General features: G+C 35.3%; 1 protein-coding gene across 7 annotated transcripts in view; it reads left to right on the top strand.

Annotated features, from left to right (window-relative positions):
* LOC145261225 (protein retinal degeneration B-like) overlaps positions 1-21642 on the top strand; it is a 633753-nt gene that overhangs the window by 572842 nt on the left and 39269 nt on the right. For all 7 annotated transcript variants that reach the window (XM_080119583.1, XM_080119584.1, XM_080119585.1 and 4 more), the window contains 3 exons: positions 249-720; positions 5872-6042; positions 16471-16626. In XM_080119583.1, the coding sequence (XP_079975709.1) occupies positions 249-720; positions 5872-6042; positions 16471-16626 (799 nt within the window). The remainder of the gene's footprint in view (positions 1-248; positions 721-5871; positions 6043-16470; positions 16627-21642) is intronic.

Here is a 21642-nt window from a genome sequence, read left to right as displayed (position 1 = left end):
AATAACATTAAAAGATTGCTCTGAATCCTTCCCCCCCCCGCTTCCCTGACCCTGACTTTCTGTTTCTGTTGAATATAGAAAAAAATGTGCTTATATTTTGCCATAGATAATGCTAAATAAAGAATGTTTGTCTTGTGTAGATTCAGACTTTTAGCTTGACACACACGCACATACACACAATTTTTTCCTTATATAATAATGTTGATAATAGAAGATATCCTTTGTTTCTCTTTCTCTCTCTTTTTAAGGTGTGTTTCATTGGTGACAGTGCAGGTTCACTGCTTGCCTACGAAGCTCTTTGTTACTCTGGCATAAAAGATCAAAGGAGCAGCAGTCGTTACGGAAGCCACGGTAGTGTCTATGATACAGAGGGGGTTGAAAACAGTGCCGGGGGTGCTGGTACTCAACATCCACCGCACCTTCAGAGCAACTCTGATCTCACCTCACAAGATAATGGAATGTCGTCTCCGGTCAGCAACGATGTGTTTACCCATGAAATTGAAGGCCGCAAAACACCAGAGGTGAACCGGAAGCCATCAACCAATCAGCATCTCTCTGTCCACGGCACATCTGGAAGCAGCGGAGGGAGCCACGTCTCCCAGAGAACCAGCAGTGGAAGCCACTATGACGCTACTCAGGGTGTCCGATTGAGTTTTGAGGTTTCAGACTTTTTCATGTTTGGGGCACCCCTTGGACTTATACTGGCTTACAAAAGAAACTGTAAGTCTTTTTTGAAAATGTTTTATATCTTGTTCGTTATCACCTCGATGCTTGAAATAAATAAAATAATAAAAGACAAAAAAGTGTTTATTAAGAATTACACTTGAAAAAAAAAAAAATACAGGAAAATCGTTAAGATGTACATACTCGTCGCGACACGAAAATGTCATTTTCCAAAAATTACATAAATTGAAGTACAGGGTGGAACGATAAAAGTGTTGCCCCAAAACTACAGCAACACTACAGCTTTATTTTTAAAGTTTTATTGAAAAAATCAATTCAGGTAACTTGATTATTTGATAGAGATGACATCTATTCAATGTGGCTGCCTTTAGCCTCAATCACCGCCTTGATATGGGTCCGGAACTGGGAGCATGCCTTGACCACAAGCACTGGCAGTAGCTCAACAAATACTCGGCAGATAGCAGCAATCAGGCTGGCTTTGGTATTTTGGGAAGTCATGTTGGTGATGTTTTCAATGTATGACCAAACTAACTAGTCCAGCGAGATAAGGTCGGGAGAGAAGGGAGGCCAGTGAGAGAAGAGTGCAAAGTCATAGCACTATTTCTGAAGTCAAGCCTGGGTCTCTTCGGACTTGTGGGCCGGTGCTGAGTCCTACTGCCAGCAGACTACTTATTGCATGAGGGGATCACCACACTCTTCAGCTTATCCAGGCCCACTTTAGTGTTGACTTTCAAGCTTATTTCAAAGATGTGAGGTGGCATGATGTGTTCCTCACTTGAAATCACACATAAGATCGTTACCGTAGCAAGAAACTTTGTTTTCATCACCCTGGGCACATCCCTTTTATTCATGACAATCCAGTGATGCATTTTGAGGGTGCTGGCAATGGCCCTGTTGTCATAACTTGGATCGATAGAGAGCATGAGTTCTTTAGCGGTACATCTCCGATCTCACTCATTGAACATTGTCACTTTCAGACATGATAGAAGGCTCCTATCATCATTGGGATTTGTACACAACTGACCAACTAGTAGATGGCCTGCAGCAAACAGAGAAAACCAGTTTTTATCAAATGGAAATGGAATCATGTCGTCTTTTCTAGAGTGACAATTTTATCGTTCCACTCTGTACATACTCGTTACGGAACAAAGATATCATATTTAAAAAATCACATAAATTGGGTATTTTTTTTAAACTAAGAAAATCAAAATTTATGATTTTTTTCGATTAAAAAGTTGTATTTTGAATACAAACAAAATCCTGATAGCCAAATCAAATTGCCATCCTTGAATTTTAAAACAAAATGGCAGCTCCCGGGCCCTGTCTTACTTCTTCATAAAGTTTTATTTTCTTTGGTAAAAAAAAAAAATATGTAAGAAAATAAAATTTTCTGAAGAAGCAAGGCAGAGTCTGGGAGCTTCCATTTTGTTTTAAAATTCAAGGATGATAATTTAATTCAGTTACCGCGATTTTGTTTTAATGTCGATGCCTCCGTTCAGTCTCGAAAGACAAAGGATACCCCCTGTAGGTACGGCTGCATGTGTAATTATGTGGTAAAGGTTGCATAATCTCCAACTTACTTATTACAAATTACTATATTATCCAATCAACTGCTGTACACTCTTAACCCTTATCCTCGAGTGGTCTTTGGGCCTTGATAAGTGGTGATGCCTATGTTAAAAAAAAAAACAAAAAAAACTACACCGCTCCTAGATCGACACTGCTTGAGTCCAGTGTCAAGGAGAAATCCAGGACAACTGGAAACAATGCTGAGATAAGCAGAGAGCACATGTGGCACCTGAGAGTTCCAAATGGTGACCTATTTTGCTTGTATTCAAAATAATTAAAGCTTTTTAATCGTTAAAAATTGTAAAATTTGATTTTCTTAATCAAAGAATAACTACGTGATCAATTTTTGTGATTTTTGGAATATGATATCTTCATTCCATAAAGATTTGTATACATTTTTGTTTTTATTTTAAATAAGTATAATTCTAAATAATAATCAGCAAGACTTTCGCATTTATTCATTCTGTTAGATATTAAAATTTTGGTAATTTTCATACAAATTTATTCGTTTTTAAATAAATGTTCAATAATAAAAGCATAACAAAAAAAAGATATTTTGTTTTAGCAAATTTTAAAAAATTAAAAAAAAGATATTTTGTTATAGCAAATTTTAAAAAATTAAAAAAAAAAGATATTTTGTTTGAGCAAATTGAAAAAAATTAAAAAAAAAAAGAAAAGATATTTTGTTTTTGCCAATTTAAAAAAATTTTAAAAAAAGATTTTGTTTGAGCAAATTTAAAAAAGATTTCAAAAAAGATATTTTGTTTTTGCAAATTTAAAAAAATTTTTAAAAAAAGATATTTTGTTTGAGCAAATTTAGTCAAAAAAAAATGACAAAATTTCCATTTAACTTGAGCATTACACCCTGTTTGTTTATAGAAAGGTGGCAGGGGTCGAGTGTTTTCACCAAAATACCGTATTCATTCCATGACTTTAAACCTACTTAAAAGATCCCCGATGGTTTTGATGAAATTTTATTTACAAATAAATACTAGGTAACCAAAAAAGTTCTGTGCGTTTTTTTTTGTTTTTTCTTTGTGTTTTTTTTTTTAAATTTTTATAAAGTTGAAATATATATGAAATGCGTGTAGCAGTTGTTTTCAAATTCGGACAGCTGAAAGTAGGAACATCAGACGTTATAGAAAGACATGCGCACCATGCGCAATCATCAGTTATAAGCCGAACAGCCGTGAGAAGGATGGAAGTGTCTTGAGATCTCGTTTAGGGCTGCTTGCTTTCTTGCCATCATCCCACATCCTTATTCAAGCAAGTGCTTACTAGTGATGAAAAAATGGGTTCTGTATAAAACTTCCATTGGTTGTCTCCTCAGAATGCTGTTCGTCACACCACAAAACCGCCTATGCCATCCACACAAGATTGTGTTTTGTGTCTGGTAGACAGGTCGTCAAGTGGTTCATCATGAACTGCTACCAACGAATCAAACGGTTACTGGAGATCTATACTTTAATTTTTTTTTTTTTTATTACAAAGGAATCACCACATATCAAGGCGAGAGGCCACTCGAGAATAAGGGCTACAGTGGTCAAGAGGAACATGTCAGTCATCGTTAGTCGTGAAAATTTGGTAAATTGGATTACTTAAGCACTTGTACCTCCTTGACGTGACTACCCCTGACAAACTCGACAAGCAACTAAGTCCCACCCCTTTACAGTAGAGATCCCTAGGTGTAAGAAAGTCTTTTACTCAAATAGTTTCTTCCCTAGAACTGCAAGTCTTTGGAACTCCCTTCCGGGATTCTGCTTTCCCAACTGTACTGATATGCAGAAGTTCAAGTGTAATGTGAACAAACATCTTTCTACTCATCTGTCTTCCTCATGCCCCCACAAATTATGTCCCCGATAGTAGCCCCCTACTTCAAAGTGGCACTGTGCCTTGTTTGGGGTGAAAATTGAATTAAAAAAAAAATAAATAAATACAATTCTGGGTATATGGTTCCCGTGACTCTTGTGTGTATGGCATAATTTAGAGGTCCAATTTTCAAAACTCTGTGTTAATTTAAGTTGAATGCCGGCAATAACATGTCGAGTATTGTCTTCCAAGTGGTCTATCATGTCTGGTTTAATAGCGTAAGCATGGGACTTTATATATCCCCAAAGAAAATAAATCAATGGAATTAAATCGTATGAACCATGTGGCCAGTTAATAGATCCATTTTGTGGAATTATTCCTTCATCAAATTTTTCTGTCAATAAATTGATTGTATCATGGCTCGATGCTGCTGAAATGACATGATGAATTGCCAAACCAAGTTGAACTCAAAATAACTGATAGTTGCCAAATTAAAGTTCACCGCTTGTTAAAAAGCACACCCTGCAAAATAAAAGCAAGTACACAAGAAAGATTATTTGGAGTTTACAGACTACTGTTCACAACGTTTTCATTGATGTAATCTCTGACCTTATTCAGGTGTATCTTTGTTGAACTTATGAAACTTTCTGTCAAAAGCGGAACCCTTTATTTAATTCACTTGGAAAAATTCAGCTGCAAATGTGACCTTCTTCTGAAGGTTGAAGGTTCACTCCTCAGGGTGGGTAACAGTAGAACCCCGGGATATAACGTTAATCTGTTCCGGGGTTGGTGAAATCGCCGTATGGCGGGGCCTAAGCAAAATTTTATATAGTACATATTAAAAATTAGTAACAAAATACAGTACAGTATATAATACACATGTATATAATCAAATACCATTATAAATAACACCGTAAGGCAGGGCAAATACCATAACTAGGGGACGGAAAACATTGTATTCCACATTGTAACCTGCAAAACCGTATCCCGGGGCCTACATATCCCAGGGTTCTACTGTAATTAAAAAAATTGGATGCATAACACAATTACGATGTTATTATCTTCAAAAATACAAATCTTTTTTAAAAGAAAATGAAGTTGGCCCAAGATTATTTGCTTGTTATGTATATATATATATGTATGTATATTACAACTAAAAAATATCTGTCCCAGGACAAGTAAAAAGAATTCCCCAAAAACAGAACAGTTTTCTTTTTTTACTACTTTGTCCTATCATGAACATTAAAATCAAAATATAATGATAATAAATCGTTTGTCTAGAATTTTAGCCATAATCCATTATATGACTTGATTCTAAAAATTGTGTGAATTTAAGTCTTAAGCTTAAACGATCATAAGAAGAAATTTGAATTCAAGGAGTCTTGTCTGTGGATATAATGATACTAAACAATATGTCTAGGATTTTGATCAAAAACCATTATATGACTTGGGTCTAGAAGATGTCTGAAACAGTGTAAAACTTTCATAAATGCATAAGTTCAATCATCATAACAATGCAATTTGCAGTCCCCTCTGATCCATTTATGTGAAATAAAAAGTAGGAGGGATTACTTTTGTGACGTCCCTCGTATATGACCGATAGCTGTCAAATCTGCAATTAAAGAAAATAGACTTGTCCATTTAAAGTTAAATAACACGCTGTATATTTATAGTAATTATATGCACACAATTTACAAATTTTTATTGATTAATGCATGTGGTTCCATTCTGCTGAAATTACATGATGAATTGACAAACCAAGGAAACGTTGTATAATTGTTCGTTTCTGTTTCTTTTCTTTCACTGCAGTTCCTCCTGTTCGTCCTGCCTGTCACCAATTGTATAACATGTTCCATTCTCATGATCCGTCTGCCGTTCGATTGGAACCACTTCTCCATGACGGATTCAAACATATTTCTCCGATAAAAGTTCCACGTTACAGCAAGTTCCCCCTTGGTCATGGGGAAACCATTCATGTTGGTAAGTTGTGATGCAAATTATGTTCTTCATGAAACAATTTCAGAAATATGGAACACAGGCAATCCATATCACTGAGGATGATGAAAGAGCAACTTCGTTGCTTGGAAAATCGAGGAATTTTTCTGTTTTTTTTTTTTAATAGAAATTCAAGAAAAATAATTTTATTTTTAATATTTTCTATTGAAATGAACTTTATAATTATGTGCTCCTTAGGCGTTTCACACAAGTTGTGATGCAAACTACAAATTACATTTTTCAAGCAATTTCAGAAATATGGAACACAAGCAATCCACATCACAGAGAAAAAGAATGATGAAAGATCAAAGAATTTGCTTTTTTTTTTTTAATAGAAATTCAGGGAAAATGAGAATTTCTTTATTTTTTAAAATTATTTTTCAGGAAAATAATTTAAATTTTTTTTTTTTAATCTATTTTTAAACATTGAAATAAATTTTATTATGTGTATTCACTAAGTGTTCTCACACAAGTCATAATCAGAAATTACACACTAATAATAGTCGGTGTTCATTGGAGTCTGAGTGACAACAAGTCTTCCCAGATTTCCAACACGCTCCATCTTTTTGATGACCTTTTGCAAATGACTTTGCATCATCGCAACAACCGTTTACCATTGATTTCTCACTGGCAGTAATCGTTGATATTCTCTGGGATTTTTGGTGATAAGCCTCCCCAATGTCCCAGTCCTCTTTGCACTCTTTCAGTGGAAGTCTGGTGACTGCTTCTCCTCACCAGTCTTTCCATCCTCCTTGATCCTTCACGACTACTTTGTGTGATATTGGCCAAGAATGATTCCGTTTTTTTTTTAATTACTATTTATTAGTTTGTTTTATTAACTAGGAGTTTCACACAAGATATTAGCAGTGATTGCTGACTGATAATAAGAAGTGGTGTTCCCTGGAGCCTGAGTGATAATGTCTTCCCAGATTTCTAGTACTTTTCATTTCTTTTAATAACCATTGCAGATTATTTCATATTATCACAACTGTCGCTTAGTATTGACCTCTTACTGGCAATGATCAGTGGTCTTTTTTGGAGTTTTGGTGACAATAATCCTTCCTTAAAGGTCCGGCACTCATCACACTCTTCCAGTGGAAATCTGGTTAGTCCTTTCTCTCCTCAGTCTTTCCAATACTATAGCCTATGATGATTTTTCAAAGTGTGATTATTGTTTGTTCATAAAAGTAAATATATATATAGAGAGAGAGAGATAGATATATATATATATATAGAGAGAGAGAGATAGATATATATATATATATAGAGAGAGAGAGAGAGATAGATATATATATATATATATATAGAGAGAGAGAGATAGATATATATATATAGAGAGAGAGAGAGAGAGATAGATATATATATATATATAGAGAGAGAGAGAGAGAGATAGATATATATATATATATAGAGAGAGAGAGAGAGAGATAGATATATATATATATATATAGAGAGAGAGAGAGAGATAGATATATATATATAGAGAGAGAGAGATAGATATATATATATATATAGAGAGAGAGAGAGATATATATATATATATATATATATATATATAGAGAGAGAGAGAGATAGATATATATATATATATAGAGAGAGAGAGAGAGATAGATATATATATATATATATATAGAGAGAGAGATAGATATATATATATATATAGAGAGAGAGATAGATATATATATATAGAGAGAGAGGGAGAGAAGATGAAAAATAAAAGAATGACAATATAAAGATATATACTAATGCATATAGATTTAATCCTTTATTCAATACTAGCCTTGGTACCCGGCGTTGTCTGGGTGTTTGGGTGTGTGTGTTGAGCAAAAAAAATAAATAAAAATAAGTGGTAGTAGGCAGGCAGGCTCGAACCCGTACCGCGAAGGGGGAAAAGAATGTGAAAAAAAAAAAAAAAGACGTGACATGTTTGCCGTTGCGTCCATCGCCAAACCGGAAATGGTGAAAGTTTAAATTAAGGCTAGTCAATTGAAAAGAGGGGATGACTTTCGAAAATATCAGCGGAAAAAGTGATCCCTCCCTGTAAAAATGTGCACAGTTGAGGGTGAAGGAATAAATGTTTCTAGTGGATTTTTCGATATTTGTCATCTGAAGAATCAAGCTTCAAAATGATACTGATCTTGTGAAAATCTGTCGCAAGTTTTAGCCATACATACAAACATACATACATACATACATTTAAACAGACAGGTGAGATTTATATTATAGATGGATGTTACATTAATTAGGGGTGTAGAATAAGTAAACTCTTTATACTTAGGTATTTTGAAGCCTAATGCTTCTCATCAGAAGAGGAAAGAAGATGCTAGGTAACATATTAGAGATGCAAGATATATATATATATATATATATATATATATATATATCTATGTTGTTTTGGTAAAATGTTTTTTCAATTATATTTCACTCTTTTTTTTTTTTTTTTTACATAGGCGTCACCACTTATCAAGGCCGATAGGCCACTCAAGGATAAGGGTTAAAGAGTGTACAGTAGTCAAAAGGACAATATAGTAATCGATAGTAATGGAAGTTTGGTAAATTTGTTAACTTAAGTGGAACGGCTGATCAGAAACTTGTTCACGTTGGACTTGAAGACAACCATATTATAGAAAGCTGGAAAGCAGGAAAACGGAAGACAATTCCACAGGCGTGCAGTTCTAAGAAAGAAGCTTTGATCATGGAATCTATGTTTAGGTTTAGGTACAGATAAAGAGTGGGAAAAATTATTGATAATGTTTTCAGCTAGTCTAGTGTTTCTTGTGAAAGTTTGGCGAGGGGGGACCATAGATTGAAGCTCAGTTGAACACTTTCCATGAAAATAACGATAAAGCAAAGACAAACTCGCAACATCTCTTCTGTGAGATAGAGGTTGCAGCAAAGAGAAAAGGACATCTCCCACCAGGCCACGAAGTCTATTTTGAACCCTATCAAGGCAGGACAAGTCTTTTTTAGCAGCTCCTGCCCATATGTGGCCACAGTATTCCATCCTTGGACGTATCTGGCTCTTATATAGATAGAGAATTGCATCAGCAGTGAGATATCTACTGGATTGATAGAAGGATCCAACCATTTTTCCAGTGGCCTTGGCAACAGATTTGATGTATGTATTCCATTTAAGATCAGGAGTAAAGGTCAAGCCCAGAAGCCTGTCAAAACTTGAGGCCTCCCCAAGATGAGAGCCATTCATTTTAATTGATGCCAGATGGGGATCAGAACGTTGATGATGTAAAGATAGAAGCTTGGTTTTAGATGCATTAAAAGTAACCAACCACTCCTTTCCCCATTGTACAATGTGATCAAGATCAGAGGAGAGAGAATCGGAGAGAACTTGGTCGTTTACTGTCTTAGATGTGCTACCATAGATGGTAGTGTCGTCAGCAAAAATGATGTAAGGATGTGATTTGGAAGATCATTAATGTAGATCAGGAAAAGAGTTGGGCCCAGGATGGACCCCTGAGGGACTCCAGCATTTATACTGTGAGCTTCTGATTTTTGCCCATCAGCTACTACTCTTATGAACCTATCAGAGAGAAATGATTTAATAATTGAGAAGATATTTCCAGCTATGGTATAGCTGGAGATCTTGTGAAGTAAACCTTTATGCCATACCCTATCAAAGGTCTTTGATATGTCAAGAGCAATTGCCCTAGAAAGGTTGCCTCTGTCGAGAGATTCGCTAATCCTATGAGATATAACTGTAAGCACATCTGCTGTAGATCTAGCAGAACGGAAACCATAATGTGTGTCACTGAGAAGGTTATTTTTGCTGAGATGGTTGATTACTTCTCTATTTAACACAGATTCCAGCAACTTACTCATGACGCACAGGAGACTTATTGGCCTGTACTGAGAGGGGGATGAACGATCACCTGAATTCTTAAATACAGGGCATACTGATGAGATTTTCCAGGGTGCTCTTTGTGTATATCAATCCTTTTTGTTTAGAAGCTCAATGTATGTTAAATACAACAACAGAGCAAAGATAAAAGAACAACAATATATTTACATTCCAAGGTCCAAATATTTACTTTTCATTCAAAACAGCTCCTCCAGCATGTTAAAAGTACAGTACATTTGTTACAGGTCTGTTTCGTTGTACAGAAACAAATAGTTATTATTATGTCAATACTGTCTTTTTTTTTTCATGCATATACTCTTCAGAAAAATTAGAAATTCTTTGTATAGATAGAAAAAAAATGCATCACAATATAATGCTGCATAAAGAAAAAAAAAGTTCATATAAGACTCAGCACTGTGTATTTGTACGGCTGCCAAAACAAATATTGAATTTCAAGGTAAACCAGTGATCTGTACTAAATTATGTTACTGTAATGAATATATCTAAAAATTACAAAAAGCGATGGGGTAAAAAAAAAAATTATTAAAGAAAACAAAAATTAAATGTTTGGCTAAAAAATATTAAAAAAAAAAAGATAAATAGCGTGTCCATCCATCTATAGCCTTGAGCCCCTGGAAGGGCATAGGCCATCCACAACTTTGTAGATGCTTTTGTAGTGAGGGTGAGGGAGCTGGCCCCACGCCCAACCTTCTTGGATGGTATATACAGCACCTAGCTTTCCCAAATGGTTATCCATCTGGTACTGGCTAGGCTCAATGTTACTTAACTTCGGTGATTTGGCGAGAACCGGTGTGTCAAGGTGATTGTGCCGTACTAAATAGCGTGTAACTATTGCCAATTCTGGAGAATTTTTTAAATAAATTGTTTGTTAACAATCATAAATATAAGTTAGTTGCCTCGTTTTTAACATAACTGAGTTACTTCCCTTGTCACATGTTTCAAAGAAATATGGCAAGGGTTTTTTTTACTATAAAGATTGAATAATGTTGTTTTTTTTTCGACGTTCAACTTCTTTCATGGAATTATTTCGACTATCGATAGTTATTGAAGACATTCTGGTACAAAACCTATCTAAGAACACTCTCAGACACATAAGGTACACTTGTATGAATTTTCATAAAAAATCAGCCCAGCCGTTTTTGAGTCCATAGGGAACTCACAGACACAGAGATATAGTTTCTTTTATAGTAGAGATACAGATAGAGATTAAATAAAATAAAATTAGAGAAAAACATTACATTTTTGGAAAATATCAAACAAATAAAAACAAAAAGCAAAAAAAAGGCAACATTTTTATATTAAAATAACCGGCGCTTGTACACTATTAGGATAAAATTTTGTAGTCGATAGAGTTTTCAGATTAAAAAAAATGGTTTCTACTGATGTTTTTTGTTTTTTGTCAATTCTAATAAATTACAATGTTAGCTTCCAAATTATGCAGTCGAAATTACCCGAATATTACTGAATTATTAAAAACAAATCAACTAGGTGAAAAATTAAAAACAAATCAAGCAGGTGAAAAATTGTGGCCATTTTGTTTTTATGAAAAAGCGAAATAAAACTATAAACAAGGGAAGTAACTCTAAATGTTTAATGTGAATAACGCAAAAAAAAACAAAACAAAAAATATATATACAGTGAACCTGCCCAAAGTCCATGGGCATGCAGAAAATAAAAAATACAGATTTTATTTTAGCAAAAATAATAAATATCGCACGGATTCAATTTCCTCAGGTCTATTTGGAAAATTCCAAAAACCTTTTCTGAGTTTCCGAAGAATTATCAGGAGGAAATTACCTCCCATGTGAACTCTCTTGTGTCTTACTATTTTCTTTAATAAATAAGTTTTTACCCTATCAATTTTCGTAATTTTTGGATATAATCATCTTAAAAATACGAGGAACACGTAGATACCATTATTTTCATGTGAAATTCAGTTTTACAATTTTCGTCCCAATAGTGTAGAAACTTTGCGCAAATATTCCACATCATTTTAATTGTGTGTACAGTTCCCACACCGACATCAAACTGTGCACTTATTGTCTCTATAGGCACATGGCGATCCTTATTCATGAAATTCTTTATTTGGCCAATCAACCTTAATGTTCTGACTTCCTTATTCCTCCCACACCTTTCATCATCCCTCACAGACTCCGTGCCTTCCTTGAATCTGTTATTCTACTCAAAAAACTGATGCTTGATTCATGCAAGATGGTCCAAAAGCAGTCTGAAGCATTCCGTACGTTTCTGTGGCATTTTTTTCCAAGTTTAAAACAATTTCATTGCGTATCGTTCTTCTAAAATGTCCTCACGTCCAGATTGCATTTGTGAAATTCTAATAAATTACAATGTTAGCTTCCAAATTATGCAGTCGAAATTACCTGAATATTACTGAATTATTTAAAAAAAAAAAAATCAACTCTCTTGTATCTTACTATTTTCTTTAATAAATAATTTTTTACCTTATCGATTTTTGTAATTTTTGGATATAATCATCTTAAAAATATGAGGAATACGTAAATACCATTGTTTTCATGTGAAATTCAGTTTTACAATTTTCGAATTTTCGTCTCAATAGTGTAGAAGCGCCAAATAACCTTAATCATTCAAACAATTTCCAGCACCAATTTCTTCTCAGATCAAGGGAAGTAACTCTTGAATTAATTATCTCTAATTTAAGTTTACAAATAACCAACTTTAGAAAAAACAAGTGAAGCATGCATGGTCTCCCGTAAGTGTACAGTGAATAAGGCATAAAAAAAAATTACTAAGTTCAGCATTTGTCCGTCCCACCTCCATTTAGCCTCAAAAGTCCCCAGTGGACGTCAAATCCTGGTGAAAATGAACAAACGGTGCAGTTTTAGGCCTTAACATATGTAAATTTGAGTTCTGCGCCATGCAAAAAAAGAAATGCGTAAGTCCATCACTCCCCCCCCCCCTATTTAGCCCAAAAATTCATCAAGGCCTTAACATATTTAAATTTGAGTTCAGCATCCTGCAAAACTGCAAAATAGACATACACAAAAAATATGGGACAAATATGGTTAAATAGTCCCAAAAATGGAGTGGTTTTATTAGCCCTAAAAGAGCCCCTGAGGCACACCCAAAAGTTATTGCGAAGTATAGACAAACAAAATTATATAGAAATCAGTTAGTTACAACTTTTCAAAAAGTTTTATAAAAATCCAAGTCATCAGTTTTTTTTAATAAGCACAAAAGTGTCAATTCTCTTATTCCACTCAAAAAACTGATGCTTGATTCATGCAAGATGGTCCAAAAGCAGTCTGAAGCATTCCATACGTTTCTGTGGCATTTTCTGACAAGTTTAAAACAATTTTATTGCGTATTGTTCTTCTAAAGTGTCCTCACGTTCAGATTGCATTTTTGAAATTCACCAGCTGTGACGATCAGGCTTTAGTAAGATGTATTCCAATCCCTGCTATAGCTATTCATTTGAACCCGAAATCATAAACATTGGTCAGTCATCTCATAAGATGTATAGCAACAACATACTGAATTTTCAAGAGTCTACGACAATTTTAAATGCTTTTACAAAATAAGTCTAGAAACTTATTGAAGGTACCTCGTAACCTTTATTTACATTCAAGTAATTATTTCCATCACCAGGTTTTTCTCAAATCAAGGGAGGTAATTTTTGAATTAGTTATCTTCAATAGTTTCTTACTTGATTAAATTTGATTACATGTTATCAATAAGGCTATGACAAGAGAATATTCTTATCATTGTTTTGATTCTTGAGTATATATCCAACACAGACACAGTTAATAAACCAAGGACCACATCACTCAAGGTTCTTTTGAGGAACAGCTACTACACAGTGAGACATGGTGGAGTATGTAAATACCTCTACTGGTGTAAAAAAATTAAACATCCAATGTAGCAGCAAGTCCTGGGGACATCAACCTGAAAGAACAGTTGGAAATGAATTATATACCATACATTATGACCATGTAATCCCTACAGCCACCTGCCTTGAAAATGCTACTATGAAACCTGACATAGTTATATGGAATAAGTCAGAGAGAGTGGACCTTGATTGAAGTGAGTGTCCCTAATGATGGAGATCTGAACAGAGCTGAAAGGGAGAAACAGACCAAATATCAAGGTCTCATGTATGCTATGAAAAGAAACTGGAATCTTAGGCAGATATCAATCATATCAGTTATTATAGGTGCCACAGGGCTTATGAAGAAGAACCTGAATTCCTACCTAACTAATATTCCTGATGAACCAAATGCAAAAGAGATCCAGACAATTGCACTTAAGGGAACAATGAGGATACTAAAAAGAGCTCTCGGTTGGTTTCAATAAAAAGCAGGGCAATGTTGGCAGCTGGTTTGGCTGCCCCATACACAGCATTACAATCTCCAAAGAAAACAAATGAACAAAACAAAAAAACAAACCCCTAAAAACATAAGATATTAACTGATATATACTCGAGAGTCAAAATAATAAAAAGAATTTTCTCTTGTCATAGCCCTAGTTACAATAGTTAGAATTATCTCTATAAATTTCAACAATTAATTCATTTGTATTATTTAGATTATTGTTCTTTTTTTTTTAATGTTATTCTCACAATATTTCGACTGAGGTAAAACTTTCTGAATAATCCAAATAATCCATCCTCATCTCCAAAATTTCCAAAGCACGATCCATTTATTAGATTGTTTTTGTTTTATCGTTTTTTTTTTTCTTCATTTATATTTTATTTTTAAAAAGGGACAGGTAGTTTGCTTGAAGCATTGCTGATAAATAAATTGGGGTAAGAAATAGCTAGTTTTATTTAATCCTGCTAAGACTCAACTATTGTCTTTCAATCACAGGTGTTCCCTGTGGCAAAAGCTGTGAAAATGAGGGCTTACCGTTCAAACGACCTAGGTGTGCGTGTGTGCTTTGTCATCGCTGCGGAGCTAGGATAAGAAAAGAATTCCAAGATGGCGCCGACAGCGTTTTGTAATGGTATGATCTCGGAAACTCTCGCAAAATCTCGTGCATATATGCAAATCAGTTGGTCTTCGACAACTATAAATTCAGGTCGTTTTGGAAGGCAAGGGGTGAGGAAAGAACGACCGGTTGGTAATTGTGTACGCTGGTTCGTGTTGGTGGCGTGTCACCATGTCTGTGTGTGTACTGATCGAACCGCTTTCCTGTCCCTTGCACATTGGACTTTGAATTGGTTTACATTGGACTTCAACTTTTCTTGAGATTCTTATGGTGGCTCTGCTCTCAATGAAAAATCGACTCTAAGAGTTCTTGATCTTTCTTGGAATCCATATGTTAAATCCATTGCTCTTTTTGCTTCTCGTAAAATTGGTTCTCTCTATCGCTTTAGACACTTTCTCACACCTCATACTATTCTCTATCTCTACAAATCTATCGAACCATGTATGGAGAACTGCTGTCGTATTTTGGCTCGTGAATCTGTGTCCCATTTGAAGATTCTTAATAAATTTCAGAAAAGTATCTGCAATTTGATTGGCCTCTTCTTTACTGCAACCTCTCTCTCACATATGTGGGTCCTGGATGTGACCTTAAACTATATCCGATGGTGAGGCCCCAGCTTGCGGGCTTTGGGGAGTGTGAAGCCACCCTTTAATTGCCATTGCTCCCAGGTCCACTCTGACCCGCAGTGGTAGTACCTGTTAGGGTCCCAACTATGGGTTAAATAGAAACCGACTTGAAAACAACAAATATATTCTATTAAAAAATTGTTCTTCAAAAACACCGGATTCGGTATTAAATAACCTGGAAAGGGTTGATATGCCGTAAAACAAAAACAACCAACCAACTCACATATGTGATGTAGCTAGTCTCAGTCTTTTCTACAATACTATAATGTCATGTGTTCCTCAGAATTGTCTGATCTATTCCCTGCTTCCTTTGTTCCAGCTCGTTTGACTCGTTGGTCTAGAGGTCTTCATCAATTCATTGTTTTAATATCTCATTCTAATACAGCTTCCTATTCCAGTAGCTTCTTTCTAAGGACTGCAAGGTTGTGGAACTCTTCCTGCTCCCTGTTTTCTTTCTACCTGCAGCCTTAGTCTTGTAAAGATTAAGGTCAATAGTCATTTCCTATCTTTGCAATAATCATCTTTTGTTCATTAGCCCCTTACATCAAGTAGCTTCATGCCTTGTCTCGAGCGATTTCCATTAACAAAATGTATGTAAGAAAGCTGTAGCTATGTAGAATACTGAAGTATTAAGACAACAACAGAAATGAATAAAGATATTGTTGGTTTTATAAATCTTTGTATATCTTCAAGGGTGTGAGTTCCATATAGAAATGTTGATCTAATTTGAATAAATAAGATACACATTAAGTTACTTAAGTAAAATATTTGTTTATTTTCCTAATATTACGTTGTAATTTGGCTTTCAAGCACACTTGATGCATATTTTATTTTATTCTTTGAATATCTATTTTTCCAAGTCAATCATACTTATAAATCAGTAAATATGAACTTCCTGTTCCTGTTTAATATAACTGCAATTTTATTTATATTTTAACGTTTCAGTCGAAACCATTCACTGTAACCTGCGATTATTCTCTAACAATCGGCGTCGGTCTGTCTCTCCTTGTCAACCGTCCCTGCAACGGCAGAGCAGCTGCACAAGCATCAGCAGTCAAGCTTCATGTCTCGATGAATTGACCGTGTCCAGCATAACAAATGGTAAGTACACTTCGTATCAGGTGAGGAGAGGACAGTAATATAGATTCAGATTGATACTAACCAGCATAACGAATCCAAATAGTTGATTCTTGCTTGAACGTAGCAATATTTGTCGCATTGCATCAGTGTTCCCAATTACAGCACATTAACGATTTGGGGGGGGGGGTATAAAAACGAAACCAAATGTACCTTTTATATCCTGCTCTCGTCCCTCTTGGCCGTGTCCCCTGGTGGTTTTTGCCCTACTTGGCCATATCCTTGAGTGGTTTATGTCCCACCGTTCATCGCATCTGGAACAAAAAATTTACTCAATGCATAGTAACAGACGCAAATCTCATTTCTCTGTGGACAAATGGGTTTTATTCAGTCGTCATGGTTTTCCACGGTTAAAGTTGCAGCATTATTTCTCATCCTTAGAAGGAGGGTGGAAATCTCTATTTTGCTATAGTTTTAGACAACATTTCTTTCCATCTCGTCACCTCCATGAGAACTCTGTCAATCCATTCTCTCAGGGTATTAGAGACAGATCTTTAACAATCTGCTCTCCCTAACTCCCCAAAACAGACCCTTTTTAACTTGTATCAATCTTTCTCCAACATTGCGTTCTATGAATCGTTTTTTGATGTGGCGATCTGTATCACGCCATGCCAATGATTACTCTGTCTGTTCAACCTGTCTCTTTAATTTTGTTAGGACACTTTTTTATAAACAAAAAAAAACATGCCTTTGCTAACAACTAGGGCTAGAACAACAGCATATTCTTTTCACTATTTTGACTCTCGAGTGTGTATTCGTTGATATCTTATATGCTTGTATATAGAGGGATGTGGTTTTTTTTTTTTATTTTTTTTTTTTATTACATTTTCACCCCAAACAAGGCAAATTGCCACTTTGGTGTAGGGGGCTACTATCAGGGGCAACAACTACTGGGGTACTATGTAGGGATTTGGGCAGCAAGGTGTCGGTTCACGTTACACTTGAACTTCTGCACGTCAGTACTGTTGGGGAAGCAAGGACCTGGAATGGAATTCCAGAGTCTTGCGGTTCTGGGGAAGAAACTATTGGAGTAAAAAGATCTTTTACATCTAGGGATCTCTACAGTGTGGGGGTGGGATTTAGCAGCCTGTCGGGTTTGTCGAGGGTGCTCACGTCGTGGGGGCACAAGTGATTGCAGTTCGTCAGAGCATTCACCAATAAAATACTTGTAGAAAAGGCAGAGGGATGCAACATTTCGTCGATGGGACAGAGGCTGAAGCTTAGATGCCAGTTCAGGGCCTATCAGGTTTGCGACTCTCTTTTGAACCTTGTCAAGGAGCGAGAGACTAGTAGCAGATGCACCAGCCCAGATGTGGCAGCAATACTCCATACATGGGCGAATGGTGGCCTTATAGAGGTACAGGATACTTTCGGGTGTTAGTAGTTTTCTAGCACGGTAGAGAGAGCCTACCTTTCTTGCAGCGGCCCTGGCAATGCCTTCAATGTAATTGTTCCAACTCATGTTTCCTGTGAACGTTAGGCCAAGGAGTTTGAAAGATGGACTCTCAGATAAAGAGTCGTTGGCCATTGCTATGGGTGGTAGAGAGGGTTTCTTGTAATTATTGAATGAAACTAGTTTAGTCTTGGCAGCATTGAACGCGACCAACCACTTTTGTCCCCATTCCACTACAGATTGGAGGTCTTCCTCTAGTGTTTCTGCCATTTCTTTAGAAATGTGTTCATTCGTCTTCCTGTCGTGTCTGCCATAGAGTGTAGTGTCATCAGCATATATACCCATCTCAGAGGCAATGTTGTCGGGGAGGTCATTTATGAATATCAGGAACAATAGAGGTCCAAGGATAGAACCCTGGGGCACCCCCGCATTTATATCATATTGTTTAGATGTACGACCGTCGAGGACAACCTGGATTTTTCTCTTATCTAAGAAGGATTTAATTATGTTAAGTATTCTACCAGTGATACCGTATGATCTGATTTTACTGAGGAGACCCTCATGCCATACCCTGTTAAAAGCCTTAGATATATCTAGAGCTACCGCTCTGCCCTCCCCCGCTTTGTCCAGTGAATGGTATATACGTTCAGAGATCACAGTTAGGATGTCTGCTGTGGTTCTCGATTAATTAACTGTGTTGGATATATACTTAAGAGTCAAAACAATGAAAAGAATATGCTGTTGTCATAGCCCTAATAATTACTTCTAATCTAAAAACAATGCGCTACAATTTCTAATTTTACATATTGCACTAGCCACAACTGCCAGTCCATTTATAGGCAGACTATTATACAACATATTTGTATAATAGATTATCCATTCATAGCAACCAATCAGAGCCTAGAGAATGGACTTGCCCATCTAAGCATAATGGATTATCCCAGCTTTTTTATAAACCAACTTTCTATGCTTCTATTTCACTGAATTTAGTTTGAGCTTAACTGGTCAGACAGCTGAGCATTGATACCCAGAAAACAACTGCAAATTAGTTAGGACTTCTATTCAGTCATGGCTGACGGAATGAGAGCATGCTACCTTTGTGGATTAAATAAAGGGATCCGTTTGAAGTTTTCTGTGCAGATTCCTGACATAAAAGATTGCAGCGTTTGAGAAGAGATACCTGAAAAAGGTTAGCGATTACATTGCCCAAAACATTGTGTGAAAGAAAAACACTTAGATGAGAACAGTAATTAGAATAATTCAAATTATTAATCCTCATCTCAAAAATTCAGAAACATAAACTCATATTTTATATCTGAAATAAATATTCCAATTAGTTATAATATCTAGGAAATAAAAAAAAAAAAAGCACATCAAAAATATATTTGAATTTCAAGTAACTTGAGCCAACGCAGAGTGCTTTTTCAGGGCAAATGGTGAAGTGATAAAAAAAAAAATCGCAAATATATAGTTATAAACACTCTCTCGGTGGGGCACAGACCTATAATACATTGCTTTGAAAAGGGCACTTTTAAAACAAGAATAAAAGGGGCAAGTACTTGGGTACTCCTAGAACCCCCCCTGCATCCCCCTGACTTGAGCCAAGTTATCTTCTCCTGACCTTAATCATCAGTGCCATGTCTTCTCACAATGAGGAAAGTAATTTCTAATTTTCCTTTGTTTCAAACCACAAACACAATTCCTGCTACATTTTCTGTTTACTAAAAGGGACATAACTCTATAAAAAAAAAAAAAAATTAAGTTTGTTTGAAACTGATGCTTATTGCATTACAATTTCATATCAGAGAAATTCATTTGGAGTAAAACACTAATACGTAATTACATCTTGTGTTGAGCAGCAAAAACCGTCCTCTCATGACGACTTCGCTTCTACGCATGCATCATATGACGTCATAACCTGATTTACTTTAAATATTTGAAAAAGCGACACGATTTCAGCAACGTCGTCTTAGCTCAGTTACTTAGAGCGCAGCCTCATTATCTAAATGTTTTGGGTTCGAATCGTGGTGTGAGAGGTCTTTTTTTTTTGTTGATTTTTTTTAAATTTTAATATTGAAGCAGGGCTATTTAAGCCATTTTTCACATGTTTTTCAGATTTTTTCAACGTTCGTTTTTCTGTTTTTTTTACTTTGCTTATTCTTAGGTTTTCATTAACAGCCCCCACCCCGCCCGACCACACACACACCCAAAAACACCCGGGCAACGTCGGGTACCCTCGCTAGTTGAAAATAAAATCGGAATACATTGGTCTGAAGTTGCATCGTAATATTGTGTTACGCCCCTTTGTGACAAAACTGCTTTGGGTAATTTTGTTATAAAGATTCAAATCTCTGTCTATTTTTGTTTTCATTTATGATTTAATTTTTGAGGGGGTGGGGACACAATAATGGAAGGAGTAGTGGCGGCCGCCATAAATAAAATCACCCCTCCCCCTAAAAAAATACTTTCCTTGGACGGAACTCTTCAATGTTGAATCTCCCCCTCCTCCAATGATGTGTTTTAAAATTAGGCCCCCCCCCACCCACCCACCAAGAACAAGACAGCAGCAATCTTGGTTGGAAATTAAAAACCGTTAAAATTAAATTAAAAGCATTTAAAATTATTTAAAAACACCAGAAAATGATGCAGGTAAGTTGCAAAGTAATTTTTATTGGCCATGGTAACATTTATTTGATATGTATTTGATTTTTTTACCACTTTTTCGAATCGCTGTGGATTGTAAAGCAAAACACCAAATTTTGTTTTGAAAACTTGAATTTTGTCTGGAGAAGGCCTTGGAAAATTTTGAAAAGTCCTTGAAAATTGGACATTGGAAACCTGTACAAACAGATCCATTCAGTTTTTTATTCGACAATTTGGGACGCTATTAAACAAAACAATTTGGGACACTATTAAACAAAACAATTTGGGACACTATTAAACAAAACAATTTGGGGCACTATTAAACAAAACAATTTGGGACACTATTAAACAAAACAATTTGGGACACTATTAAACAAAACAATTTGGGACACTATTAAACAAAACAATTTGGGACACTATTAAACAAAACAATTTAGGATGCTATTAAATAAAATATGTAAAATGCGACATTATTGTAATCTTTATTAAATAAAACACCCGAGTAATTACAAAAATCATGTACATGACAAAAATTGCCCTGGAAAAGCCACTTCTGATTAATTATAAGAAAAACTTGTATATATATATATATATATATATATATATATCCTTACATTTTCTCGAAGTTATGCTTTCTTAATAGAAAAAGTAGTAAAAAAAATAACAGTTCCTTTTTAATTAGCATCATTTTTTCTTTCTTTTTTATTGTTATTTTGTAATATTAAATGTTTTAGCATCTTAAATTATTGTGAGAAAAATTGTTTGTTTTACAATACACAGAGATCTGAAAAAGTGGTAAAAAATTCAAATACATAACAAATAAATGTTATCAAAGGCAAGATAAGTTACTCTTCTACCTAACTGGAAAACTTACTCACTTTAAAACATTTAATCGGTTCGAAAAACATAGTGTCTCGAGTTACGTGAGAACAAGAAAAATGGCA

This window comes from Euprymna scolopes, chromosome 37 (genome assembly GCF_053919585.1).
Source record: "Euprymna scolopes isolate OS-2025 chromosome 37, ASM5391958v1, whole genome shotgun sequence".
NCBI classification, from domain to species: Eukaryota; Metazoa; Mollusca; class Cephalopoda; order Sepiida; family Sepiolidae; genus Euprymna; species Euprymna scolopes.
Note: the sequence above shows the minus strand (reverse complement) of the source record. Positions and strands in the feature narration are given on the sequence as shown.